Raw genomic sequence first — 26574 nt, 5'->3', positions numbered from 1 at the left:
CAAATGAAATCAAAAATCATTCGATATTTATATTTTTCTTAAAGAAAAGATTATTGAGAGTTTTCTGGCTAGTTTTATTTTTAATCCATCATGCATGCGCATTAAAATTTGTTAATGTTTTTTGTAGGAAAACAATCGAAATTTTTATTAAAAGTTTATGTTTTAATATCCAAAATATTTAGTTTTTAAATCTATTCTTTTTTTATGTGTTGTTCATAGCACATTTATTTTGAAAAATTCCCAGGCATAAGACTCGGCTCGACTTGTCTCAACTCAAGCTCTTTGTCAGCTGCAGTCAAATTGTTGGGGCTCTTTGAAAGTTATTACCAAACATTTTTTGGCTCATTATTAACTTGGCTACAAAAAAATACAGACACGAGGCGAGGGTGTCTGCACGTCTGTGTGTGTGTGTGTGTGCGTGTGTGTGTGTCATGTCTTTATTTTTATGTCGGCTTTGCTTCATTATTGTGTGCTGCTCCAAAAGTTATTTGCAAAAATTAGTCAATAGGCACCGCACAAGACTTCATGCTTATTGCCATTACTTATGTTATGTGTGTGTATATATATACGTGTGTATGTGTGTGTGTTTGTTTATTTGGCATTTGCTACGCCCTCCTGGGGCGTTACACCCGCGTCGTAGATATAGAGAAACCCAAAGAGCAAAAACTCCATGACATCATCGTGGCGCAGCTGCGCGCTGGTCTCTAAAAGTATCTAAGTATCTACAAGATACATATTCCAGAGATTCTTTGCGGTGCTGTGGTTCTGCGCATGCGCAACCCTCGCAGCTACTGTATTTATTTATTTGTATTTTGTTTTCTTTTCTTTTGTCTTTTTTTCTGTGACATGTGCTCATTTGGCATGCAAATGGAATTCGTGTGGGCGCCGCATTGGCGAGCTTGGCAGTGAAATTTTTTTGGTCTTTTTTGTTGTTTTCTTTTTTGTTTATTGTAGCAACATTTAAACGGTTTTTTTTTTTTAATCAATCAACAATCAATTACAGTTCGAGAGCTTACAGAGTTTTATTTAAGCCAAATTATGGGCTTGACTTCACAAACGACCAAATGCTGACATCATAAAATATTTAACATAAAGTTCTATGCGTATCAAATAGTTTTCAACTTTTGGCTAATTATTCAGACACAAAATTCAATAAAAAAAAATATATATACAAAAACAAAATGAAATTTCACTCTGTGAATTCTTTTCGGCGCAATAAAAATCAATTAAAAGTGAAATTTTTTGTTGTGTGGTTTTTTGATATATTAATAAAGCAAATTTCATAGTTCTGCCTTCGAGGCGTCGCTGAAGTTTCGTTTGTTATTAATTTTAATCAATCTGCAGTCGTAAACCTCATCTCTGACTGACACTGTGAGTGTACGTGTGTCAATATAGACATATATCCATTAATAATGTGCCAAAATAGTTAGCAGCACGCGCTCTTCTTCTTCATCTCCTGCTCGTTTTAATTGCTGTGTAATTAAGATTCGTTATACCGGATATAGGCCCATTAATCTGAACGCTTCTTGTAGCCCTGCTATTGATGGCGATTATGTCTAGACAAACAGGTGTGAGATTTTAGACAGGTTTTTATAGCTGATTGATTTCCCTTCATTTGCTGTGATTGACCACACAGACTGAAGACTTCCGAAGTGCTTAGACATTTAAGTAATACCTGGCGAATCGCAATCAGCCGAGCCAATCAATCAGTATAGCAATTAAGCAAGCTAATGCATATTGCAAAACAGAACTGACATTTGGAATTTCAAATCAACTTTCACTGAGCTTTAGAGCATTTTTTCTTATGGTGATCTAAATACCTGATTTAAGCTGGAGATTATGAAATTAATGATGTGTAAATGTGCGTAGTATATGAGAGAGAAAGAGAAAGAGATAGAGAGCAGTTTAAAATGGATTATTCTCCTAGATCATTTAGATTTTCTAAGACCACTCAAATTTTGATCTTTAAACAAGTATCTTATTTTGTTGTCATTTAGAGAATATTCTTGAAAGTATACATAGAGACAACAGAGCTTCTTGCTCACAGCATTAATATATTCCAATTCCTATTTATAGAATTTCTTGCTAATAGTTTACAGCCTTTGACTATCTTAAGTGATTTTTTACTATTGTTTAAAAACACCACATTTCAATCATCGGCACCTCTTCCCTTTAGCTCCCACTTAGTCTGCCTCAAACTAAAATTCTTAGTAACTCTAACAAAAGAATCTTCAACGATAGCACTAAAACTAATAGCTTTAACTTAGACAGAACAAAGCATATGCTTTATTAATCTTATCAATCTGACAGCTTTACACACTTACACCACAAGAAGTTGTATAAGAAAAGTGGCTTTCTTATTAAATAACTTTTCTAGCCAAAGCCTATAATTAATTTTCTATAGAGGCCAACAACATCGTCAACTACAGTTACAAAAATCTCTAACCGTGTGACCATTTTCGAATGCTCTCTGATCTGTAATTAATAATCATTGTCTAAGCTCTGCAGCCCACTGAACATAGAAATAGAGCCGAATAGAGCAGCATTTCCTTCTTAGCGCTAGATATAGGGTTAGAATGACTTAATCAAGCATACGAAATCATTTGCATATGCCGCTCAGCAAACATGTGTGTGAGACCAAATAGGAAACCGAATAACAGAAAAAAGTTTTCAAGAAAAAAGAGAAACAACAACACACAAAGTGAGTCACATGCCTTATAGAGTGTGTATTAATGACAAACACTTTTGGCTAACCCCTAAAGTCACATAGTAAATATTTGCTCAACACAACAAATAACGCAACGAATATTTCCGTTGCGTTTCGCAGGAAGTTGCCAAAGTATATTCAAAAAACATATACATATATACATATATACGTATGTGATTTGTTATCAACTGCTAAAAATTCAAGAGCTTGAAGACGCTTCATAGAACAAGCAATGAGCAAAGCGTTATCAGCTCGTCAATTCGACTGTCGGCAGCTGTGTAGACCCCTTTTTTCATACCCGTAAACCCATTGAAAATTTCAATTTGGGGTATAATATTTTCACTCTTGACATGTATGCGACAGGCAGAGGATTCATAAAGTAAAGATTTACTTGATTCGATTAAATACAAGCACTCTAAAATAATATGAAATTTTAAATGAATCTTATTTCCATAGTTTACAAGACACCGCCTGAAGCAAGAAAACAATTTGGTACGGGTATCTTCTAGTCAGTCACTGTGCGTGCACCACTCATGTTTTTAATTAAAATGTAGCAGAACATACCATCTGGGATCTACAAGCTGCAAAGAAACACTTCCAATTTCATGCCCCAAAAATAAACATGAAATAGTAGTAAGAGCTTGTATCTAGAAATTATTGAGTTGTACCTCAATTGAAAGCGAAATTGTGACCATGTGATAGGGCAATATTAATAATAATAATAATAATAATCGTTTTTTATCGAAAGCCCATTTTCGAGTGAATTTCTTAATTGGCTAAGCCCTAGACTCGATTCTCAACTGTCAACCGTCAACTGTCAACAAGCACTTCCCAATGTTTGCTCAAGTGCCCGAAGACAAGCGAGAAAAAGAGTCTATAAACAAAAATTTTTTAATTGCCTCGTTTATTTGTAAATCGTTTTTTTTTTTTTTTTTTTTTCAAAAATAAAAAGCCATTAATAAATTTATATATGATCATTTCAAGTACAACCTTCGAGCCCATCAGCTGAGATGTTAACAACATGTGATAAGGCTCTAAAAACCAAAAAAGTTATGCATTTTAAATGAATTTCAAACGATTTCAATGTGTTTTTGATGAGACACGAACAACTGTGATATGGGTTTGTTATTACAGACATAACCCTAAATAAAAATAAATAAAAAAAAAATATATATATATATATATATATATATATATATATATATATGTATCTACTGCCAATTGCAGTTGAAGCACGTTGCGCAAACCAAACTCGAAATGTTCACAATAAATTAAACCAAAAAAATTTTAAGCGTTTAGTATTACATGATATCAAATACACTTTTTGATGACGTTATAAAACAAATTAAAAAACATTTAAAAATACGTAGGGAGTATCTGACTAGAAGAAAGTCGTGCCATCGTACCAACAGCTTTTGGGGTAAATCAGCAAAGATATTGAAAGTTAAGATTAACAATTATCCAAGTTCAAATTTGCAATACTCGAGGAACAACATTTCTCTAGCCATAACAAAATGATTTCGAAACGGAATTTTAGCCTATTGTTCGTCATCATAAATATATGTCACTGTACATACTACCCACCTCTACCAATATACCCTCTCTCTACAATTTCAATGCGCATTCCATGTAGAAAAGCAACCTTCACTTGAGTTGATATTGAAGAATTCTTGCAAATTGCTTGCTGTTTCTTTACTTTTACGCATAAATTATGAATAACATGGTGTGGGTTCTTCATAATTTGGGGAACCGTATCTAAAAATTATTTGCAGACATTGTAAACACAGGCAGTAGTTCTGTTTTTTTAGTGGGGGCTCTAAGCTTATAATAACTGTTATAAAAGCTACCTTAGCTATATGGGCTTACAGACTTATCGAGCGAATCTCTTAAGATTCGTTTTTTATGCTCATTTCATTATCTTAAGCTGCTTAGGCAGTTCGCCTTCAGCATTTTTAATATTTTTACTTTTTGCACTGTCAAAAGTTTGTCTGACACGCCTCTTGCACGCCTCCTCGTGCCTTGCCATTGGGTGGCCGATGCAAAACGTGTTTCCACATTTCGGCATATGCAAATTTGACAGAGTGCCGCTTCGAACTGTCTTCCCCGTTTTGATCAAGAATGCGCGTCATAATAAAACTTGTAAATAAGTAAGCCAAACAAACCAAAGAAAAAAGGAAAAATATTTCTATATACCAATTATGTATGTGCATACGTATATATGCATGTATATTTGTATATAGATATGTATATTTCACGCTACAATGCTAAACAGAGTGAAGAGTTTTAAGAAAACCGGTAAAGAATATTTGAAAGCAACCGAAAATATTTTTGTAGCTTGTCTTTAGATTATACGTTTTTACTCTTGCCTTCTCGCTCTCTTTCTCTTTGAGTCTAACTCTCTCTCTCTCTCACTCTCTCTATCTATCTGTCTGATGTCAGCGTTTAAACAAATATTTTGCTATTTAAACGTGTAATTATACTCTTTAAGCAGACCTACCGCATATGATAGCTCAATCAAGTTGTCAACTAATCAGAAATAAATATGCATAAATAGAATATAACATACATATAATATAATAAGCTGCAAACACTCTCTAAGCTCCAAAAGTATTCTCACTCATTCAAGGAAAGGCTTAATACGAATTAACGCTCAATTGAAGAACCTTGAACCTATTTATACTATTTAATAGTACAATAGTTCTCTTATATAATAGATCTGCGAAAACTTTACTCAAAATTAACTAAATAAAGCTTGCAAGAAAACAATAAATATTTAACTAGCACCTCAGAGCTGTTAGTGTGCTTTGAGTACGGACTCTTGAAATTGCTTTTCTAGCTCTCAATTTTATAGTTATTTTTGTTCTCTCTATTTCTACAGCTCCAGCTCCAAATGTCACTCAAACAGCAACAACAACGTAGTGTATTACTGTAGAGTAATATTTATAATTCAATATATGTATTTATATATCTATTTAGAGAGTCTGGAAAGCGTGCGTATTCAAGGTTAGGAACCGCGAACGATCTCGCTAGCTCGCTCGCGCTCATTGAATGCAAATGCAAAGCATTTGTTTTTAATGCCCACTTTTATGTGTCTCTTAATTGTTGACGAGTTTTTTGTGGTGTTGTAGTCATGACTTTTAAGACTTAATATTCGCATCATCATCATCATCATCATCATCATCATCATTATTACTATTATTACCATAGATCATAGAAAGAGAGAATGAGCAGAGAGAATGCGCGTTCCCAGCTAATTAATCAAGAATTCATACAGTTAGCTCTGTCAGCCATGACTGGTTTCTACAGCTACTACGCTATGTGGCCCCATGACTCAGACTCTCGAAAACCTGGCTCTGACATCATGTCATGAACTATGTATAGTATATTCTTTGACTGCATTTACAGTTATTGCAATTTTTACTGTAAACAATATTTATCGCAAACGAATCAATTGATAAGTTTACACAAAATGCTATCTGTCCGTTAGATAGTGTATGTCATTGGCATACTCTTGCGAATGGGAGTATTATAAATTAGCTGATAGGTATGTAGCTTAAAGGGGAGTTCTTATAGCGTATGCATTAGAAATATCTATGAGTTCATTTGGTATTTATACTCGGGTAGAGGGAGAAGTTGAATATATGATCTAGGTCAGTTTTTTGTGTTGAAATTTTAAAAGAATTCTAAGAGATATTAGTATTAGATCCTATAGTTGGACTTATTTAGATTTAGCTTTATATATTCATCAATATATATATCTGTATATATAGTGTATCAGATCTTCGTAAGCTTGCAGTAAATATTTTGTGTAACCTTTTTTTTATTGCACTGATTAGTACTAAAATATATATATACGTATGCGTATGTATGTATATATTGACAAGCAAAAACAAATAAACTCGTCAATTGCAACGAAGGCAATTTCAAACTAAGTCACTTTTTCCGCTTTGACGGGACGAGATAAAGTTCAAAGTAAATAACCTGGACATGCCCTAATTGGGTTTTGGACTCTGTCACCCTCAACGTGTGAGGGTATATCCATATACACTCTATATACATACATATGTACATACGAATAAGCTGTGTAAGTACGCCTAAGAATTTCATATATTGAAAGAGGAGCAAGGCAACGTAAAAACCCCCCAAATAACCCATACTTGGGGCTTGGCTTTGTCTTTTTGGCCTCCTTTTCGCTTCTGCTTCTACTTCTGCTCTTGACTCGTCGTTTTGGTTCACATTTCACAGCTGAACTGCGTTGAGCTCAAGTCAAGAATTTTTGGCATTTCTGTTTTGCTGTTACGCTTTTTGATTTCGATCGATGGCCAAGACTACACTTAGGGCATAATTTATACATACATGCACGAAGAAGAGCTGGAAACAGCAGAAGACGCGGCGCACAGAGGCCTCTGCGTATGCAAAAAAGGGGAGAAGCTAGCGAGTATAGCGCACAAATGCGCATTGTTCTTGTTCACTGCCTTAGTTAAATACACTGAAAACAATAAAGACATTTGGCTAGTAGAGCAATTGAAACTTGGCTTGGCATTAGTGAGAGCTGCCTGGGCTTCTTCTCTATTAGATTAGCTGTCATGCCTTTGCCTATGGAAATCAGATGTTTAGTATAGTTTTACATCAACTATGTTATAGATATTCCCCCTATAGGGCATCTAATGTATCGCTGCCGAAGAACCGTTTTGTCGGTGCTCAAATCAATGCCCTCCCCATCGTTAGGCATCGGGGGGGCCATATCATCAACACCTTCCTTAGCCAGCTGCACAAACACAAAAGCCGACAACAGGCCAACAGCAAAAGCAGCGGCACTTTTATGGCTTCATCTTTTTTTTTCTCTCTCGCTGACTTTTAGAATGCAACAGAGAAGAGAGTGAATGTATTCGGTAAGTGCTCGACTAGTAAATACCTCATGAAGATTTAGCTCTACATTTAATTTTACAATAAAATAAAATTATTCAGTTTTAATAATAAGATCTAGGTTATTCTTATATAAACCTTAGATTAGGAATAAATCCTTGCCCTCCTTCTTCTTCGGCCTGTCACATACGCATTCACAAGCACATCATACCCTTTGCTTTTTCGACATTATCATTTAGTTTAAGGCATAATGAGGCATATACTAGGAAAAATAATTACAGCTGCGAAATTCTAGCAGAGACTCGGTGTAAAGCGGAAATAAAGTGCGCAAAATGTAATTAATTGCGGCCAAGAGCCAGCAGATCAGATCAACAACATCAAGCCAACGCGGCCCAGGCCCATGCGGCGTATGCTTAATGGCAAAAATTCTCTCTACAACAATGTTGCTGGCACTTCAAAAGCACAGGCAAAGAGTGCAAGAGAGAGAGAGAGAGAGAGGGGCAGAGAGAGAGGAAGAGCAAGGGCAGCGACATATCTCACGACGTGCTTGGGATCTCGATTTCGGTGTTTGTTGACTCTTTTCTTTTTTTGCAAACTAATAAGCTAAATGTTTTGATTGGACTGCAACAACAACAACAACAACTACTACTACAACAAAGTACAACAACATCAATGAACCGGCAGACGTTTATTAAATTCGTTTTGTTTCATTTTGGGGCTGCTCCACAGATTGCGAGCAATTTGCCAAAATTAAAGCCAGAGTCAAGGCTACAAAAATAAATTCGATTTTGCTTTTTGCTTCTTTTGGCCGCGATAAGTTTGTTTTATTTTTAGTAATTTTTAATGCAGCCCCGCCTACTTTCTAACTGATAAGCCGCCTTTTCTAGCACTTCAAGTGGTAGCATAAATTTGTACTATTTTTCTGCTGCATCACACAGCAAATTCAAAGTTAATCACAATTTATTTGCTTGTAATCTCTTATCTTTTTTTTTTATTTTAAAAAAATTTAATTTCATTTTAATCTATGTTTTCAAATAGATTTCTTTCAGTTTCCTTTTATTTGATTTCCTTTCTTGGCATTGCTTGGAACCAGTTGCTAGTTTTTTATTTACTCTTCAAGTTTTAGCTTTTGATTAATTACTTCCTCTTTGAGGAAGAAATGAAATTAAAAAATTATATAAATCATAAAATTCAAATTGAAAGTTTTTTAGTTCTTTGGATATCTATGACTCATCATTAGCTGACAGCTCTCTAAAAGGTCGAAAGAACTAGCTGAGCTTAGATAAGTAGGTTATTTTTAGAGAATGCGGGGATTCTCAGGAATTTGAGGAAGAGCTTGATTGGGGCTATTGTGAAGCCATTTTCCGGAAATCTTTAAGTAATTAATTAGCTTTGTATAAGTCTACGAACAACTAGCTAATGTGCTCTAATTGCCTTACTATGCGAGTCTCATGCATTCTCATGAGTATTAAAGTTAGATTAGATTATCTGTGTCTAGAATGCGTTAAGCTATTTATGGAACAACAGATTTTATAGGGTAAGTATATATAATTATTATTTCGCCCTACTATGCAATTCTCATGAATGAAAGCTCGAACATTTTCTTTACTATTTGCATGTCAAATGTAAATTTTAATTACTTATATACAATATATGTACATATATAGTATATAGTATATACATATATGGCGAATTCCACACACCCAGCAAAAACACTTGACTTGATTAGCCAAATTCCAAGAGACGGCAAAAACTAGACAAAGAGAGAAAAATATCAACGAGCAACTGGAAATTATTTATGGTGCGACTCCAAACTTGAAAGCAAAGACAAAAACAAGAAAGAAAAATAGTAAAACCAAAAAAAAAAGGAAGAGAAAAACCAAAAGAAAAAGCAAACACAAAGTTTTTGATGAGAAATTTCACTCAGTCGGCAGCGGAAGGCGCAGCGAGTTTCAAGGTTGCCACACGATAATAGAGCGAGCAGGTGAGATCTGCTGTGACCAGGTGAACTGTCAGAGATTGTATTATTATTTGATTTCCGATTGTTGAAATTACCTAAGCCACAGCTGAAAAGAAAGAAAAGGGAATGGCCCAAACAGATGACAAAATAAACCACGAAATAGCAATAAATAGACTGTGGAATAGAAATGAAAAGCTGAAAACATAAAACGAAGTTGTGTAAATCGAGGCACGGTCTAGTAGGCATTAGATAAAGCTCTTCGTTTTTTTTGGGTATGAAAAATGAAGAAGACTTTAAAATTATGGCATACAAGTTATTAACAATTAAATGAAAATTTCGTGGAAAATGAAAATTCGAACAACTTTCGCTGCATTTGTTGTGATTCGATTATGACAGCTGATGATTGAAAAGAGAGTTTGATTTGCATCAATTTATTAAGCTGCTCTCGTATATACAGACATCTATACATATGTATGTATACATACATAAATAAGACTATATACATATGTGTAGGGATTCGACTTTGTTTTTGGCTCTATTGTCAGCCATAATCCCACACATCGTCCAAAAAAATGTTGAGTGCCAAGCAAATAATTTCCAAAAGAAAAAAAAGAACTGGCCGACCCTTCACATCTGCACACACACACATACATACATACAAAGCGAAAAAAATTGCAACTGTAATACCGCAGCAAATCGTGCAAATTGTTTGTAAAGTCAATGTAACTTACATATACAGCTGCATGTATATACGCATATCTGTATGCGTATATATGTATGTGTAAAGTGCATTTCCTGTACTGTCTTCATGAACATTGTTGCTGTCGCATTTACTCCCATTGTTGGTGTTGTTGTTGTCATATGACTTTTAGCATATTTTTTGGCTACGCATGCAGTCAACGAAAAAGAGAAAAAAAAGAAAGCAAGCCCACAACAAGATGTAAAAACCAGTTTTGGCTGATTCGAGTTGTTGTTGTTGCAGCAGCAGCAGCAGCAGTTGCTGTTGCTTTTATTGCTGTTGTAGCCTTGAATGTGCATTTATTGTTGTTGCTCTTTGACTGAGTCGCTGTTTTTGGCGCGCGCGAAAAAAGGAAAGAAAAAAATCAATTGCCAACATGTAAGCCAAGTCCAAGTGATAACGTCAAGACTAGCAGTTATCCTGTAAAGTGGCTGAGACTAACACTTTACAGTAGCATGTTATGTTGGTAGCATTGGCTTGCTATGTTAATGATGCACAAGCTGCTGTTAACATTTTTAAGACATTTAACAGCTTACTGTTAAGAGTCTGTACCTTTAATGTGTGTAATGTTAAATAACATTTTAATGTTAAGAGAAGCTAAATTACTTTTTATATGCAAGACTTGGCCGCCTTTGCCTTTGGCAATTATTCTCTTTGCTCTACCTCTCTCGCTCTCTCTTACTTTCTCACTTTACGATCTTGATCTTCGGTCTTTGTCGCACAACCGTTTGCCGTTTTGCACTTTAACTTACGGTTGTTTCTAATTGCTTGACACACTTGGCAACCAGCTTCAGCCAATTGGAACTATCTATGCATATAAACTTACACACTAATGAACCTCTCTCTCTCTCGCTCCCTCTCTGTCTCTGTGTTTGTGTGTTAGTAGAACTAGGTAATGTAAATGCAAAATCAACTTGTTTGATAGCAGCCACAATTGAAAACAGTTAGTTAAAATTGTTTCTAGAAGTTGTTCCAGCTGAAGACGTAAATGAAGGAAGAAGCAGTGAAAATTCCCCTTCACTTATTTCCACTTTTAATATCAATCAAGTCCAAACAGAAACTTGAAATTGTCATGAAATACCATGAAATCTAAAGGGAATCGTTATCAATTTGGCGAATTATTCAAGGTCGCTATATTGAATCGGAATCTATATATATAAATGATATACATATGTATATATATACTAAATTTAACACATTTATTGATATTTATTTTCGATTAATTTGCTGGACTTCGTTATATATTAAATGCAGCTGATAACTGGAAATTGAAAACTCGAACTGCGAATCGAGAATCGATTATAAAATTTTATTTAGTATTAAATCATTGTCAACAGAATTTGTCATCGTGACCCATAAATGCAATGAAATCAGAATTTAAAAAAAAAAAGCCAAACAGCACAAAAATTATTTCCATTGACAGATAATGTAATTAACGTGTAATGTGAGCTGATCTGATGATCAACATATTTCTAAAAGCAGCCTGACAACTAATCCCCGGTTGAGTGTGCGCTTAGGTAATACAGTAAATACTCAGTGAGAAGAACAGATATTAGAATTGCAATGTTCTTGTTATAGTCCATAGAACTGACTGTCTTGTTGAATTATGATTATATATCCAACATCAGCATTATTATAATCATTTTCATTATTATATTGTGTATAGATCACCACGAATCGAACCAATGCACTTTATAAAGTCTATATAAATTCTATCAACACGAATGATTTCAATTGAAATCGTATATGTAAAAACTCTTTCAATGGAATTTGCTTTTCCACAACGAAGTCGCAAGTTCAATTTCAATTGACGGCGCATATCAACAGTTGAAACTAATTCAAGAGGTCTTACGCCCCGCAGCAGTCAATCTTCCAATTAATTAGGCGTATCTAAGTTGAACTGTTGTCTCCACTTGAGCAATTATCATTGGAAAATTGAAAACTCAACTCAATTTATGATTCTTATCAGCATATGGGGAGCAGAAACATTTTGTAACTCTTTTTTTATTTCCCTTTCACAAGAGAAGCCGCTAAAAAAAAAAAAATTAAAAATCAACTTTTTTGTTGCTTTGATTGATTGAAGGGCTAAATACAAGAGCTTGTGATTGATTGACGACTGTAACTGGAATGGGAGCTGGAAGTGGAACTGGAATTGAAATTCTGTTTGGGATTACGTGTGGCCAACTTTCAATTGTAAATGTGAAGTATAAATAAAAAGCAACAACAACAACAAAGTACAGCGCACAAATTGCGCAAAACGCTAAAGAATGCCACGCCAACAACAAGCAGCAGCAACGGCAGTGAGTGCAAGGAGTGCAGCAATAGCAACAACAAAGACAACAAGCGGCCAGCTGCAGCAGCAAAAAGAATGAAAACAAAAGCACAGCAAAAGCATCAAATGGACCAACTTGGCTTTGCCAATTGGAATTTTGTATATGTATGAACATTTCATATGCAGTTTGACATGCCCTGCATGAGTACATATGCGCGTTGATCTTTCACTGCCTCTTACTCTTCCCTCTCTCTCTCTCCATCTCGCTACCCCTCCCACGCTTTATCTGTTTGTGCGTCGTTGGCCTTTGGCTGCCCCCGTTAAGCGTAATTTAATTTACCACAATTGTCTTGCTTACTATGGAAATCACAGTTAGCGGCCAGCGCAATGCCTCTCAAACTGCTATTTATATTAACGGTAGTGCATTAACATGAACGTACTTATACATGAGTGCGTGTGTCTGTGTGTGTGTGTGCTTGCCTAGAATTGGGAAGGGTTGCCAGACTGGAAAAAAGCGAAAATGCTAGATTTTGCAGACAGAAAAACTATTCAGTTAAAAAAATGAAAAAATACTATAGAAAATTTTTATAATATCTACAAAACGTAATAGCATTTCCAAGCAAATTTAAATGTTAAATATTTACTGTTTAATTTTAGCAACAGATAAAAGCAGCTAGTGTATATAAAATATAAGCTATATAGTAAATAATATAGAAAATAAATAGAAAAGAAGCTAGCTTTGGAGAAGCTAAATTGGCAACACTGTCGTGCAAGTGGCCAACTGGCTGGGCCAGGCGAAAATGCCACGCGGAATGCGGTTTAAAAATAAACCAAGCCCCAAAGCAAGCTGGCCACAAAGCAAAGACCAAAACGTGCTTTGGCTAGAGACCCTATTTAGCCTAGTTTACAGTTTACAGCTTACCAGTCGAGCCAGGCTAAATGACCAACTCGCTAGCTGCTGCTGCTGCTGAGCACCTGTAAGCGGGCTGCGCAGTTGCTCTATCTCTATCCCCTCCCATTCTCTCTCTCTCTCTCTCTCTCTCTCTAAATGCTGTCTGTTTCGTATGCTAATAAGAAAAGTGTGACAGCGTTCGCAATTTTATGACAGCAACGCACGCAATGTGCGCCCTTCCAATCAAACTGTACAGTTTGACAGCTTCCAACTGGGTTCGAATTGGTTGCGGGTTATGCAACAAGTTTCGTATGTTATGTTATGTTGCTCTTTATCGTTTCGTTTTTCTTTTATTTTCTCATTTCATTTCTTTTTTGTGGCTTATTGAATGCCATAAAGCGCGGCTCAGGTGCGTTGACTGCATAAAAATGTTATTATGTCTTGTATTATGGCCGCGTTTATTGAATATAACTCATTCTGATTGGTATTTACTGGCTTAACAGTTATATAAAATCAATGTTAAATGTTGTATGATATTTGTTTTTAATTTCCAATTTACCTTTAACAGCCTCGTAGTATCCTAAATCCAGCGTGAATGATTTATTGTTAAATCCTGTATAGAAAATATATTATATATTTTCTTTAATTTATTTTGCGGTTCCGCGCTCGCTATCTCTCTCTTTCTTTCTTGTGTTTGGTTAAAATCCTGTACTCCAATTATGCTGTTTTATTATTTTTGTTTTGTTTACGGTTTCCGCTCTCTTTATGCCTCTCACACACACTAACAGACGGCGTGATTTTTTCCTAATTTTCGTTTCTCCTTTTTGCTTTCCTCTGCGTCCTGCGTTGACTTGTTGATGTTGTTGTAGTGTGGTGCTGCGTTTTGAATTAAATTATGATTTATTTGTATTGAAATTTTCACTATCTCCGTCCTTTTCTCTCTCTAGCTCGCTCGCTCATTCTCGCTGTCTTCGCAAACGCGTAAGCCACGAAGATCAATAAACACACGTAACAAAATAATAAGAAGCAGAAGAAGAACGAGACGCTGCGAGAGCTAAGAAAACCGGAAAGTTGTTGTTGTTTTTGCTGTGTTTGTTGTTGTTGCTATTGTTTTGCTATGCGCGGCGTTCTTTGGCTGCTGCGTGTTTTTTTTTTTTCAGTTATGTTGTAGAAAAAGTCGAAAAAAATATGAGAATCTCAGCTTGAAGAAATTTATTAACTTGTAAAAATGCCACAAGTAGCTTTTTTCTTTCTACAACTTTTCTCTTTTTGTATTTTTCTTTTTAGAACATTAATTTATGCTTAGAATTTTTGTGGTTTTTGTCACTTGTTGCTTTTGTTTTTGGCCTTAATGTGCTTTAACACAATCCAATGCAAACACACACACTCACACACATAAGTTCAAGCACACACACATACAACGATGCGCAAAACCAGCTTCGCGGCTTTTTTTGCTGGAAATTTTTTTTATTTTTTTGGCCAACAATTAGAACGCCGGCGCAGCAGTCAACGCAGCAGCTCTTTCTAATTAGCACAAAAACAACAGCAACAAGAACAGCCGCAGCAGCAACAACTGACAAAGCAGAGCTAAACAGTTAGACGGCTTTAACAATTGCGTTTGCTTTGCATTCAACGGATAATTTGGACATTGTGTTTTACTCTTTATTTCTTGCTATTTTGTGAACATATGTATTTATTTTGTTGTTGGCACTTTTAATACGTTGCTTTTACGGTTAAATTTTCGGTAGCGTTCCGCGCTAGTTTCACGCACGTCTTGTCAACCCTCGATCTCGCTTTACAATGTTGTGCCCGATGTTCAAGTTGGGCATCGCAGCAAGTAAGCATCGAGCTATCGATAATTGGTAGAAGCCAAAAGTACTCGATTACATTGTCGACGATATATTTTTGCTAGTCGATCGCAACTAACAGATTTTTAAACAATTCTTCACAACTGCCAGATAAAACCAAATTAAAATATTTATATTATGAGTCCCGTAAGTAATACAATTTTCACATATATTAAAACGTAATATTAATAAATATATGTAAAAAAAAAATTAATACATTTATTTAAATGTGTAGGTCATAATCAATTTGAATATACAGTTATTTAAGGTTAAGTGTAAGTTTTCATTTATGTATTTTTATAAAATGTAAAGAGTAACATACATTTAGTTGATCCTTTGCATTAAAATTAAATTCATTTCTCCTTACAAAATTCGTAACGTAAACGCAAATATGAGAACAGAACGCAAATTGCCCACAGCCAACTTTAAGCAACGCACTTTTGACGCCTGTGATATTTATTGGAGCAGTTTTTTGGTATTCAACAGTATTTTTCAATATTTTTCTGATACTATCAAATAACAGAACGATAACATATTACAATGGCATTTTGGCACTCTGGATACGGAGCCACACTACAAACTTTAACAGCATTTTTAAAGTTTCAACATAATTTTTAAAAAAGTATTTTATACTATGCAGGTCTATCCTGATAATTTAAGTATTACAAAATCATTCTGTACAACAAATCGACCGATATAAAAGATATATGTATTTTACTGTTAACAGAAGTAACGAATATGTTAATAAAAATACTATCGTATTTAAGTTAACATTAAAAATACTGACAATATATCGATTGGTCCGTGACTCGTTATGTCTTTGTAACAGACACCTAACAGCTGGGTAGTAACATTTCTGTTGTTGTTGCGTCGGAGTTCGGACGTGCTTGTCCGTATCGCTCGCGAATAGATTTATTTAATATTTTCCATCGACTTGTACAAACCGGAACTTGCTGAAAATTAGGCAAGTCTGTTGTAAATTGTGCTTGTTGTGCAAAAAAAAAAAAAAAAACAAAACAATTAGCATTTACTGCTGTGCGCGTTAAGTATGTAAAGAATACCGCAAAATTTCTGTGTCCCAAAACGAAAAGCCAAAGAGAGCGAGAAAAAAGCGAGTGGCAGATTTTTTTCCTGTCTACCTACCTACACAAACATACGTATACACACATATACCTCGGTATATTGGATGCGTGTGCATGTGTATAACGAAGCGAAAAGTGTGCGTGTGTCCGTTTGTGTGTGTGAATAATCGCTGAAGAATAAGAATATTAAATTTCTCGTTTCGTACAAATATTAATTGCATTCGAAAAGTTACGAATTCAAATCTGTGCAAAAGTGCGTGCCGCGCCCGTTAAACGTTACACACATACAAACACATACTTGTATCGCTCACACACAAAACACACACTCATACTCATACATACATACAAAAGAGAAAAGTTGTATGGTCAGCAACAAATACAAATTGTTAGCCAAATAGTTTATTTTTTATGTACATAGATGAATAAATTGTTAATTGTTAATGGTCTGCTTTTTGTCAATTAAATTTTCCAGCAATGCGCATATAATTGAAATTGTTTTTAATAATAAACAACCATAATAATAGCAGCAGCATAAAAAATATTTACAAAAAAGAGAGAAAAACAAAAAGTGCTTCTGTGTGCGTATATGTGTGCGAGTGTGTGTTGGTGTGCATAGCCTGCATAGCAGTGTGTGCGTGTGTGTGTGATTTGTGTTTGTTTGTGTGTGTGAAGTAGCAGCCGCAACAGCAGCAGCCGCCGCCGCCGCAACAGAATAACAAAAAAATAGCAAATCAAAATGGCGCACCAGCAACAACAACTGGCACAATCGGTGAATTGTTCATTGGATGATATCGATTTGACGGCACTAAAGGTAAGTTGTCAGCCGCAGCAGCTCCAACAAAATCCGCTCCTCCAAAAACAAAAAAACAACAACAACAAAATACTTAAAGTTTCTACTAGGTGTGGCCATGTGTGCATGAATTTGTATTATATTTGTTCAATTCCATTTCCGCGTTTGCGGCTTATCAGCAGCACTTAAATAACTGACTTCCCCACCCCCACTCTGTTGTTTGCCCACTCCCAACAAATTCACTTTCAATCAAACTGGCTCTCAATTAGTTCCATTATAGAAAAATCCAATAAGAATTCTGCACTCTCCAAACTTGAGTTGCCTAGGCTTACAATAATTGTTGTTGCAAACTTGTAGGCTATGGCAACGCCCACTCTACACTCGACTCGACTCGACTCCACACTGCACTCCACACACAACTTCTTAATGCAAATAATAAATACATAATAGCATTGCGATAACTGCATATTGACAATTGCTTGCTCTCTTTGAGTGTGTGTGTGTGTGTGTGTGTGCGAATGTGAGCACCCCCATTTTCGCCTCAAACTCACCACCGGCAGCAGTGACCGGCCGGTGTCAGCGTCTTTGCCAAGTCTTGTTTATGGTTCGCTGTTGTTGTTGCTCGCTTGTCTTTTATATTTTTCATTTCTCAATGAACATGTCCCCAACACGCACGCACAAGCCGCACGCGTTGCTTGTGCCATTTGCCTTCGGCCGAGCCGTTGCCGTTGCCGTTGCCTTTCTCTTTCAGCAAACATTCACCACAGAGCTCTGAAAACTCACCACTGCCGCCCCACGTTGGGCGGCATACAATGCGTCGATGTGACGTCGGCGTCGCAGCACCCACAGAAAGTAAAGTTTTGCGAGTGTTGAGAAACGGCGCTGCCTGTCTCTGTGTGTATGTGTGTGTGTCCGTTTGTTGACTCTGTCTTGCAGCGGGTGGATGGGCAGTGTGGTGGGGTTGCTGGAGGATAAGGTGGATTGCGACGACAACGACTGACTCTCTCTCTCTCTCTTCCTCTCATGGCTGTGTGTGTGAGTGTATTGGTATGTGCATATGTGCATGTGGTGCTGCTCTTCATAGTCGAAGAAGACGAGACAAAAACGAGACAAGAATGAAAATTGTTTAGTTTACTTTATTAAAAGAAGCAGCAGCAGCAGTAGCATGTGTGTACGTGCGTGTGTATGTGTGTGCACAGACGACATGAAGATGATGATGAAGCACTGAAGAGGAAAAAAATGGCAGGCGTGTGATGGCCCCATCAGTAGTAGTAGTTGTTGTTGTTGTAACTGCTGCTGCTGCTGCTGCTGCTGCTGTTGGCCTTCTCGCAGCAGGCGCGTGGGCGCCGACGTCTGCGTTGGCTTTTTAAAGGTCATTAAACAATGAAATACGTGCCCCGAAATAGTATACAGCTTGTTGTCTATATTGCTCTTCTTCTTCTGTTGTTGGTGTTGTTGTTGTTGTTGTCGCAGCAGCCAGGCGCTGCTTGACAAAAGGTCACAGTCCTTAAAGCTGCGCCGAGGCGAATGGCATTTGGCTGTTTATTGTCGCTGCCCAAGCCACTACTGCTTTTTCCTCCTCCTCCTCCTCCTCCTCCTGCTCTTCTAATGTCTCCTATGCCCTGTGCAACTGGAAAACTGATAAGATACTAAAAACAACAACATAAATGCATTTATCAGCGTCATTTCATTAATTATTTGTGGATATGTCTATCTATGTACAGTGGTTGCTTAATAAAAGTAATTAAAAAAAAAAAAAAAAAAAAAAAAAATGTTAAAATTAAGTATTTAATACAAAGGCTTTCATTTATTCGTAAAACTTGGAACTTGCAAGGGTTTACCAATTAGAGTTATTCGTTCTAATTATCGATTGACCACTGTAATGTAGATACTAATGTGTGAATGTGTGCGTGCGAGTGTATTTATGTGTGTGAGCAGTCTTTCCCTTTCTATCTCTTGTACAAATGTAGTTTGATTTGTTTCTGCTCGCTTTTTTTTGTTTTTGTTTTCTTTTCGTTTTACAGTTTGATAAGCGCTGCAGTCGCTTCTGACGTCGCGCTCTTTTGCTGATTGCCTTCATTTGTGCATGGGCCATGTGTCGGGTGCTTCTTACGCACACACACGCATACACTTACACAGGCACACGCGTCCGAAGTCTTTGTCTTTGTTTATCTTTAATGCATTGCGGTGTAAGTGTGTGCGTGTGTGCGTGTGCGTATGTGTATTTATTTTAATCAACGTTTATTGCATTTGGCTCTTTGTTGCGATAAAAACGTGTTCGCCCACATTTGGTGTTTGTTGTTTTTGGAGTGCTGCAATTTGTGCAGTTGCTTTTGATTGTTGTTGCTTACAACAACAACATCAACAAATCACACATGTGTTTGGGTTTGGTACGTTTGTGGGTTAAATCAACATGGCTTTGGGTAAATACACTGGGCAAAACCGAAGCATTCAATATTTTAGCACAAATGGAAATGTGCGTGAATGCTTGTGCATGTGTGTGAGTGTGTGTGTACTTTAGTATTTATCAATTTTAAACCAAGCACATATATAAGAGTAAAACACTTCATTTCGCAACTAGTTGTATCGTAACTAAATACATACTCCTTGAAGTAGGAAGTTGTTCAAATCTTACAACATAAAAAAATGTTTTATTTGTTTTTAATTTTCATACTAAAAAAATACTACATATGCATATATTTCAAGCTAAATGTTAGACCCATAATTCTTTTGTAAATGTGCTCGTTTTTACACCGTCTGTAGCTGTTCATTAGTTTCCGTCTTACACGGAGCATGTTAACTGGTTTCTTTTCCCATTCCGTCAGCTTAATTTGCTGTTGCTCTTAGACACATTTTTTATATTTTTATTTAGCTTCAAGCGCTTGGTAATATGTTTTGCATTCCAAATCGAATTGGTCACAGCCCACACACACACACACACACACACACACACACACACGCACACGCACACGCATACATTGCCTCTGCATATCCATTTACATATGTGTTTTATCTTCTGCTATTGCCTTGCTCCCATACTCCGCTCCCTCTCTCTATCTCTGTCTCTCATGCATATGCAAAAAAAAAACTGCTTGGGCATGGGCGTTCGATATGCCGTCAGTCCTGTTGGCGAGTCTCCTTGTTACACACAGACAATATTATATATATGTATGTACATATATATATATTTATATATGTATGTATACATCAGTATATATCATTGCAACGCTAACTGGGCCAAGCCTCGTATACGGCCAAAAAGAAATCCAGTTTTACAGCAGCAGCAACTACAACAACAACAACAACAGCAACTTCAGCAAGTTTTAGACGAGTCGCCAGCGAGCTGTTTAGTTTTAGTTTTAGTTGCACTCGTGCCCGTTTTTAACAAATACAACACGAATCAGAGACAAAGGCAAACAGGCGAAAGAACGTTGAAAGAATTGTGGAAGATGATATACCCTAGCAGATGAGCAACACATACATATGTATATGCATATGTATATGTGTACATGACTGGCAAAAGAAATCAAGAAAATAATCAACTAGATTTACTTAAAATACTAAATGTTTTTTTATTCTTCAAAGACGCAATACAAATAAGATTTCAAATATAATTATATATATTATATATCTGATAAGCTCATACGGCTTCGCTCACATTTCGTAACAAAATGCAAATATCCGCTGCGAGTGCACAAAAAATAAAAACTGAAAAGAATGAGCACGCAATAGAGATGCGAGTGGAGTGGGAGCAGAGCAGCGCATATTGGTCAGCAGGCAAGCACAACTGATAACTGTAACCGCAGCGCGCTCTGTTGTCAGAACTATTCATAAAATTCAACATACACAGCTCCCTCTCTCTCTCACTCTCTTTCTTAATCCCTCGCACTTGCAGCAACAACTGCAGCATTTCGTTCGTTTTAGGTTTTTGTTTCGCCTTAGCATGTCAACGCTAATGAGTCATAAAGCGGTTTGCAAAGCACAAATGAGAGGGAAAGAGAGCGAGAGAGGGAGAATACTTTGGGGAGCAGCAGCACTTGGTGGTTCGTGTGGTTTTTTTTTTGTGCATTTTTAATTGATTTTACAACGTGAAGTAATCAGCCATAAATAGCAGTAATTGCTGACTGGCTTCCAGTCTGACGTCTGCTTGCGCTCTCTCCTCTCCCTCTCTCTCTCTCTCTGTCATATGTGTTTGACACACTAAAAACCAACAACAACAGGAATGAGAACAATCATAGGAGGAGGAGAAGGCGTGTTGACGTTGGCTCATTTAAAGGCAGCCATAAATCTACTTAAGGCAGCTTTCAATAGTTCCTTTTCTGCACTTTCTGCTCTCTCTCTCTCTCTTTGTGGTTTTGTTTTTTATTTTTGTCGACTTCGACTTATGCTTTGTCTTTTGCCTTTTATAATTCCTGTCGTTGAGGCAGTTGCCTGCAAATTGCTGCTACCGTTAGCCCAAAGAGCCGCTCAGCACACCAGCTTTTGTCTCAAGGGGCTGCGCCGAAGGTAAGCCGATCTAAGGTGAGGGGAGGTGAGGTGAGATGTGTTATACTGCTGAGTATTGAAATGTATGCAGCTGAAGCTTTTAAAGAGCGTCACTAAAGAACATTCCCTAACAATGGGCTGGAATTCATGCAGTGCAGCGAAGAGGCTTAAAGAAATGGATTTACTATCAGAGCCACGAATCAAACAAGAAATGATAAAGCGACAGGAGGTATTACTATCGAATAAGCATATTATATTATAATCATCGATAGAGTTAGTAAGTAAAGAATTGTCGTTGAAAATGGATAAAAGGGGAAAAAAATAGATAGAATTTGCTGAAATGAAAGACATACATTTATGCATAGTGAACTGAAGATAGTATCGATAGTTTTAACAATCGATGAGTTAATAATTATGTGATTATCATGTCGGCATTCCAATAGACTTCTATAGAACTTTCTCAAATGGAATATGGTTTCTCTGCAAAACTGTTTCTAATTCCATTGTTCGCATAATCAAAATAAATATATAATCAAATATGTATGCATAAATATATTCCAAAAAGAATAGCTAATCGATAATCTGTGCCAGTCACGCCAATTGGAAATCTATTCTTAACATTCTAATAAGAATATTGTATATTTGAGCTGAACTAAATTATTATGTAAATCTTCAGTGCAATTATATTCATGTCATGTCAAAATTCATGTTTTGCATGTCTCGATAAACGAAGTTTTCCGCCTCGTTCCCCTTTCTCTCTCTCCCTCTCCCTCTCTTGCTGTCATTAAACGAATTTGGAGCATTTGACGACGATTTGCTTCTGTCAGAAAGAAAACAAGTTACCTGTTGAAATTGTTGTTATTTTAATTGGCGTTTACCTTTGCTGTCAGTCGGCACTCACGGCTCTCACGCACCCTTCCTCTAGCCTTTGGCCCACGCTCCAGTCGGCAAGCGGGTCGTGACACGCTCGTGCTGCCGCTGCTGCTGCGTGTCAATGAACTCGCATGCGATTTGTTGTTGTATGGCTTGACATGCACATGAGCCAGGGGCATAGTCAGAGTTCAGTTGGCGGGGGTATGCTTGGAGGAGAGGTACGGCATTTGTATTTGTATTTGTATTAAATGCCGCTTTATTTTTAACGCTGCGCCGCATTCCTTATTTGTATTATTATGCCTTAATAATTTGTTTACACAAACAAACAAACAAAAACAAAAGAGAAAACCCTCTTGATGTTGTTGTGATCGTTGTTGTTGTTGGTTAAGTGCCCCGCCCTGTTCTTAGCTCATCTCAACGCTTGGCTGACAGCCTTTATTTGCGTTTTGCATCAGGATTTATATATGTATATATATATACATACATATATGTATATTCCTTTTTGGGCGTTTCCCCTTTTTCGTTATTGTCTCAATTGTTTGTTTTTATTGCATTTGGTTCTTTGACATCATTTTCTCTCTTCTGCTTTTTCTGATTCCTGCTAACGCCTTTTTTGTCTCCTCTTTGTTGCAGGATCCGGCTGGCATCTTTGAGCTCATCGAGGTCGTTGGCAATGGCACCTACGGCCAGGTCTATAAGGTAAGTGTCCAAATCGATATTTCAATGAGACGGTTCAAAGGTCAGGCACTTGAACTCGATTGTTTATCCGAGTGAAAATCAAATTGTTATTTTAAGCGCGTTTTCTGAAAACAAAGTGAAATACCTCGTGTCTTTAAACAAAAGTATCAGCAAGACTATAGATAAGAGAAAACACTCAGTATTTGTTCACTTAAGCTAAGTTGATAGATTATAAACAATATACCAAGTTATCTATAAATACATATGTATATTGGTATACGAAATAAGATATTACATGAGGCGCAATGTTCAGACGAAAAACGTAACTTCCAATATAAATATACAATTCTATAAAAGTCTTAAATTCAACTCTGTTTAAGGTTCGTCAGCTTATCTACGAAATAGAAAGCTTTTCAATCATTTTTCATTTCATACTCAAACAACTATCTGCAAATTATAGAAAGCCATTATTAATGCAGAGCATTTCCTCTTAAAACCATCCTCTAACGATTCCACTCTATGTGAATTTAATTTACAGACGAAAAATCAATTAAAATTACTTACAAACAAATATGTTGATAACCGTGAAAAATGGTTTAGCTTTTAAGCAGATTTTTGTTGTTTTTCTTGTTTTGTTTAATTGTAGCATTTGCTATAAAAAGTGAATTGTTGTTGCTTTTGCCATACATCAGATCTGAGATATTGAAAACAATTTGTTTGCCCAATTTGAATGTTGGCCGCTTTCTATTGAAGTCCAAGCGAGTCGATTTGGTTACGGCGCAATGATCTCACTCAATTTAAGTTTAGTTTAGTTCACTTTGTTGCTCCCCCCTTTCTTTCTTTCTTCTTCTTCTTGAGTACTGTTTGTTGTTGTTGTTGTTGTCTTGTAATTAGCAATCATTAGACTTGATGCTTGAATGCGTCGCAGTTGTGGCTGCTACTGCTGCTGGCAGCTAAGATGAGTTGCATAAATACAAACGTACAGAAATATATCTATATGTACGTAGTATCTGTATCTGTTCAGCTGTATCTGTATCTCGTTCTGTGTGCTGTGCCTTAATTAGTTGCGAACCGCTAGGCCGCTGGGCGACCAAAACTTCACTGTGCCGCTCTTCTCACACATTAACACATTTTTCTCTCTCTCTCTCTCTCACACTCCCTCCCTCGCTCTCTCTTTCACGCGCGCTTTTCGAATTCATGCCACAGGGCAAACAGCAGCAGCAACAACAACAAGCATAATCATCATCATCATAATAATAATCACATCAAAGATTTAAACCAAATGCTTGCCTGAAAAATCAGAAACGAACGACTATGAGTGAATGAGAGAGAGAGAGAGAGGGGGTAGAGAAATGCGAGATAAACAATGCCACGACTTTGTATTTAAATTACAAGTTTTCAAAATTATAACTGCAAGATACAAACACAATGCAGCGGCAGCTACAAAAATAGATACTCTAGGGATTACCGTTAGCATTTGCTGTTGTTGTTGTTGCGCTTCACTCTGTTCTGTTTCTTCAGTATTTTTCTGTTATGGCATGCGCTGCGCTTGGGAGGCCAACGGCAAGTTCTTCTACACTTCTCTCTCCACAACTCTACACACTCTACACTTTACACTTTCCTTCTCTTTCATTCGTCTTTATTTGTTTGGTTGCATTGCAACTTTAAATCTTTGCAGCCAATACTTTCGATAGTTTTGTAAAGTTTAGCTACTGATTGGCACAAAAAAAAAGCTATATTCTAGCTATTGAACTGTAGGCTGTTACGATTCGCTTAAATAGTACTTGGCTGTTATGTAAAAGTTCTGTTTTGTATACAGCGAATTTCCATTAGCACACGTAATTCAGCTATATTTTAGCTGCTGATTTACTATTACGCCAATATCTCTATCTACTGCCTATTGTGGAAGGTGTCATGGCGTAATGTACTCGCTACTCTAATCTTTTCGATTGCCCATTTCACAATTAAGTTCAATCATAAACAAAAAAAAGTGTCAATAAAATGTCTAAAATTACAATTTCGCATGCGTCACTCGTGCCGTTCACTTCTATAAAACTTTTCGGCTAAGAAATGCGGCCAGTTTGCAAAAAAAAAAAAAAGTAGATTGTTTTCTTTTGCGTCCCACGTCTACACGCCTCCTTCGCGGCGACCTCATTTATGGTGTTACCACGCTAAGCTGTAAGTGGCACGTGGTAACAACAACAACAATGCGATTACAATATACATATTCAAATATGTATGTATGTATATAGAGTACACAGAATAAGTATCTCTTTGCCCACGGTGCGACAACTTGTTTCCGAGTTAAGTAGTTCATTATACTTACTGCCCAACACTGGCTGGGACTGTGTATGCCTATGTATGTGTGTGTGTGTCTGCCTGTGTAGAATTAGCATGAGTAATACGCCGTTGAGATGCTTATTCAGTCTGCTTCTTGCATGCATATGGCTTGTCGCTAGAACGCACTACAAGAATAACGGCGCATGGTGTTATTGTTATTGCTGTCTCTGTTGTCCACTTGTTGGCTACGCTTCGTTCATTTTGCGTGAGCTGTGCGTACGTGTGTGTGTGAGTGTGAGCGCGAGCATGTGTGTGTCATTTCTTAGGCATTTACTGGATTTTTGGTTTTATTGACAGGCAGTTAACCGGTTTGCATCTCTCTTTCTCTTTCTCTTTCTCGCTGTCAGTGTCTCTTGGTGCTGGTGCAAACGCAATCGCAGGTTATCAGAACTTAGACGCGTCACTTTGACGCTTATTCATAACTTGCTTAAAAGCAAGCAGGGGGAATTTCTGTCTAAAACAGCTTTTAATTTAATTCAGTTTTCTGTGGTCTGTTTTCTGTTGAAATTGTGACGTCACTGTCACTGACACTTCTACGAATTTATTCGTTTCGCTTCGCTTAATATGACTTTGATTTATGCAGCGAACTGGAATACCCTCCACCCCTCTCCCTGATCACTCATCCCACACTCGCTCTCACTCTTTATGTCTCTTTATTAGCCGTGTGCTGTTTTTTTTTTTTTTTTTTTTTTATTCCATGCGATTTATCAACTAATTTCTCGTATGTTCTGCGCTTTGCACTTCCGGCTTATTGATAAATACCCATGTTTTTTTTTCTTCTCCTGTTCCATTTCTACTGCGCTTTTTTAATTGTTGTTGTTGCTTATCGTTGAGCGTCGCATGAGTCACAAAGAATTCGCTTCTCTTCTTCTTAATTTTGATGGATTTCTAAAGCTCTGAACTGCGACAGTCAAAGGTATGGATGAGTGCCTGTGTGTGTGTGGTCGTATGTAGATGTGCATGTTAATGCGGAACATTTACTGTTAACGGTAAAAGCAAATAGCGGGGTGCGGGCAAGTGCTCTGATTGGCTGTCCGAATTGA

The 26574-nt window shown here is 36.8% G+C and overlaps 2 protein-coding genes across 21 annotated transcripts in view; one reads left to right on the top strand and one right to left on the bottom strand.

Annotated features, from left to right (window-relative positions):
- Positions 1–26574, bottom strand: part of kst (spectrin beta chain, non-erythrocytic 5 kst) — a 95091-nt gene that overhangs the window by 22452 nt on the left and 46065 nt on the right. The window contains exons 1-2 of one of the 6 annotated variants that reach the window (XM_089259861.1): positions 15168–15283; positions 13996–14312 (exon numbers count right to left, since the gene is read on the bottom strand). The gene's annotated coding sequence lies outside the window, so the exon portion shown is untranslated. Of the gene's footprint in view, positions 1–13995; positions 14313–15014; positions 15034–15095; positions 15284–26574 lie in introns of those variants that run through there. The other 5 variants (XM_089259860.1, XM_089259858.1, XM_089259862.1 and 2 more) reach the window with 5 other exon arrangements.
- Positions 16120–26574, top strand: part of msn (serine/threonine-protein kinase msn) — a 36536-nt gene continuing 26081 nt past the window's right edge. For 7 of the 15 annotated variants that reach the window (XM_089259880.1, XM_089259877.1, XM_089259876.1 and 4 more), the window contains exons 1-3: positions 16126–16329; positions 16838–17176; positions 23147–23212. In XM_089259880.1, the coding sequence (XP_089116006.1) occupies positions 17102–17176; positions 23147–23212 (141 nt within the window). In that variant the 5' untranslated portion in view covers positions 16126–16329; positions 16838–17101. The other 8 variants (XM_089259882.1, XM_089259881.1, XM_089259871.1 and 5 more) reach the window with 7 other exon arrangements.

Source organism: Drosophila navojoa, chromosome 4 (genome assembly GCF_054131105.1).
Source record: "Drosophila navojoa isolate 15081-1374.11 chromosome 4, UAZ_NAV_1.0, whole genome shotgun sequence".
In the NCBI taxonomy this organism is placed as follows: domain Eukaryota; kingdom Metazoa; phylum Arthropoda; class Insecta; order Diptera; family Drosophilidae; genus Drosophila; species Drosophila navojoa.
The sequence above is the reverse complement of the archived record's forward strand: the minus strand, read 5'-3'. Positions and strand labels throughout refer to the sequence as shown.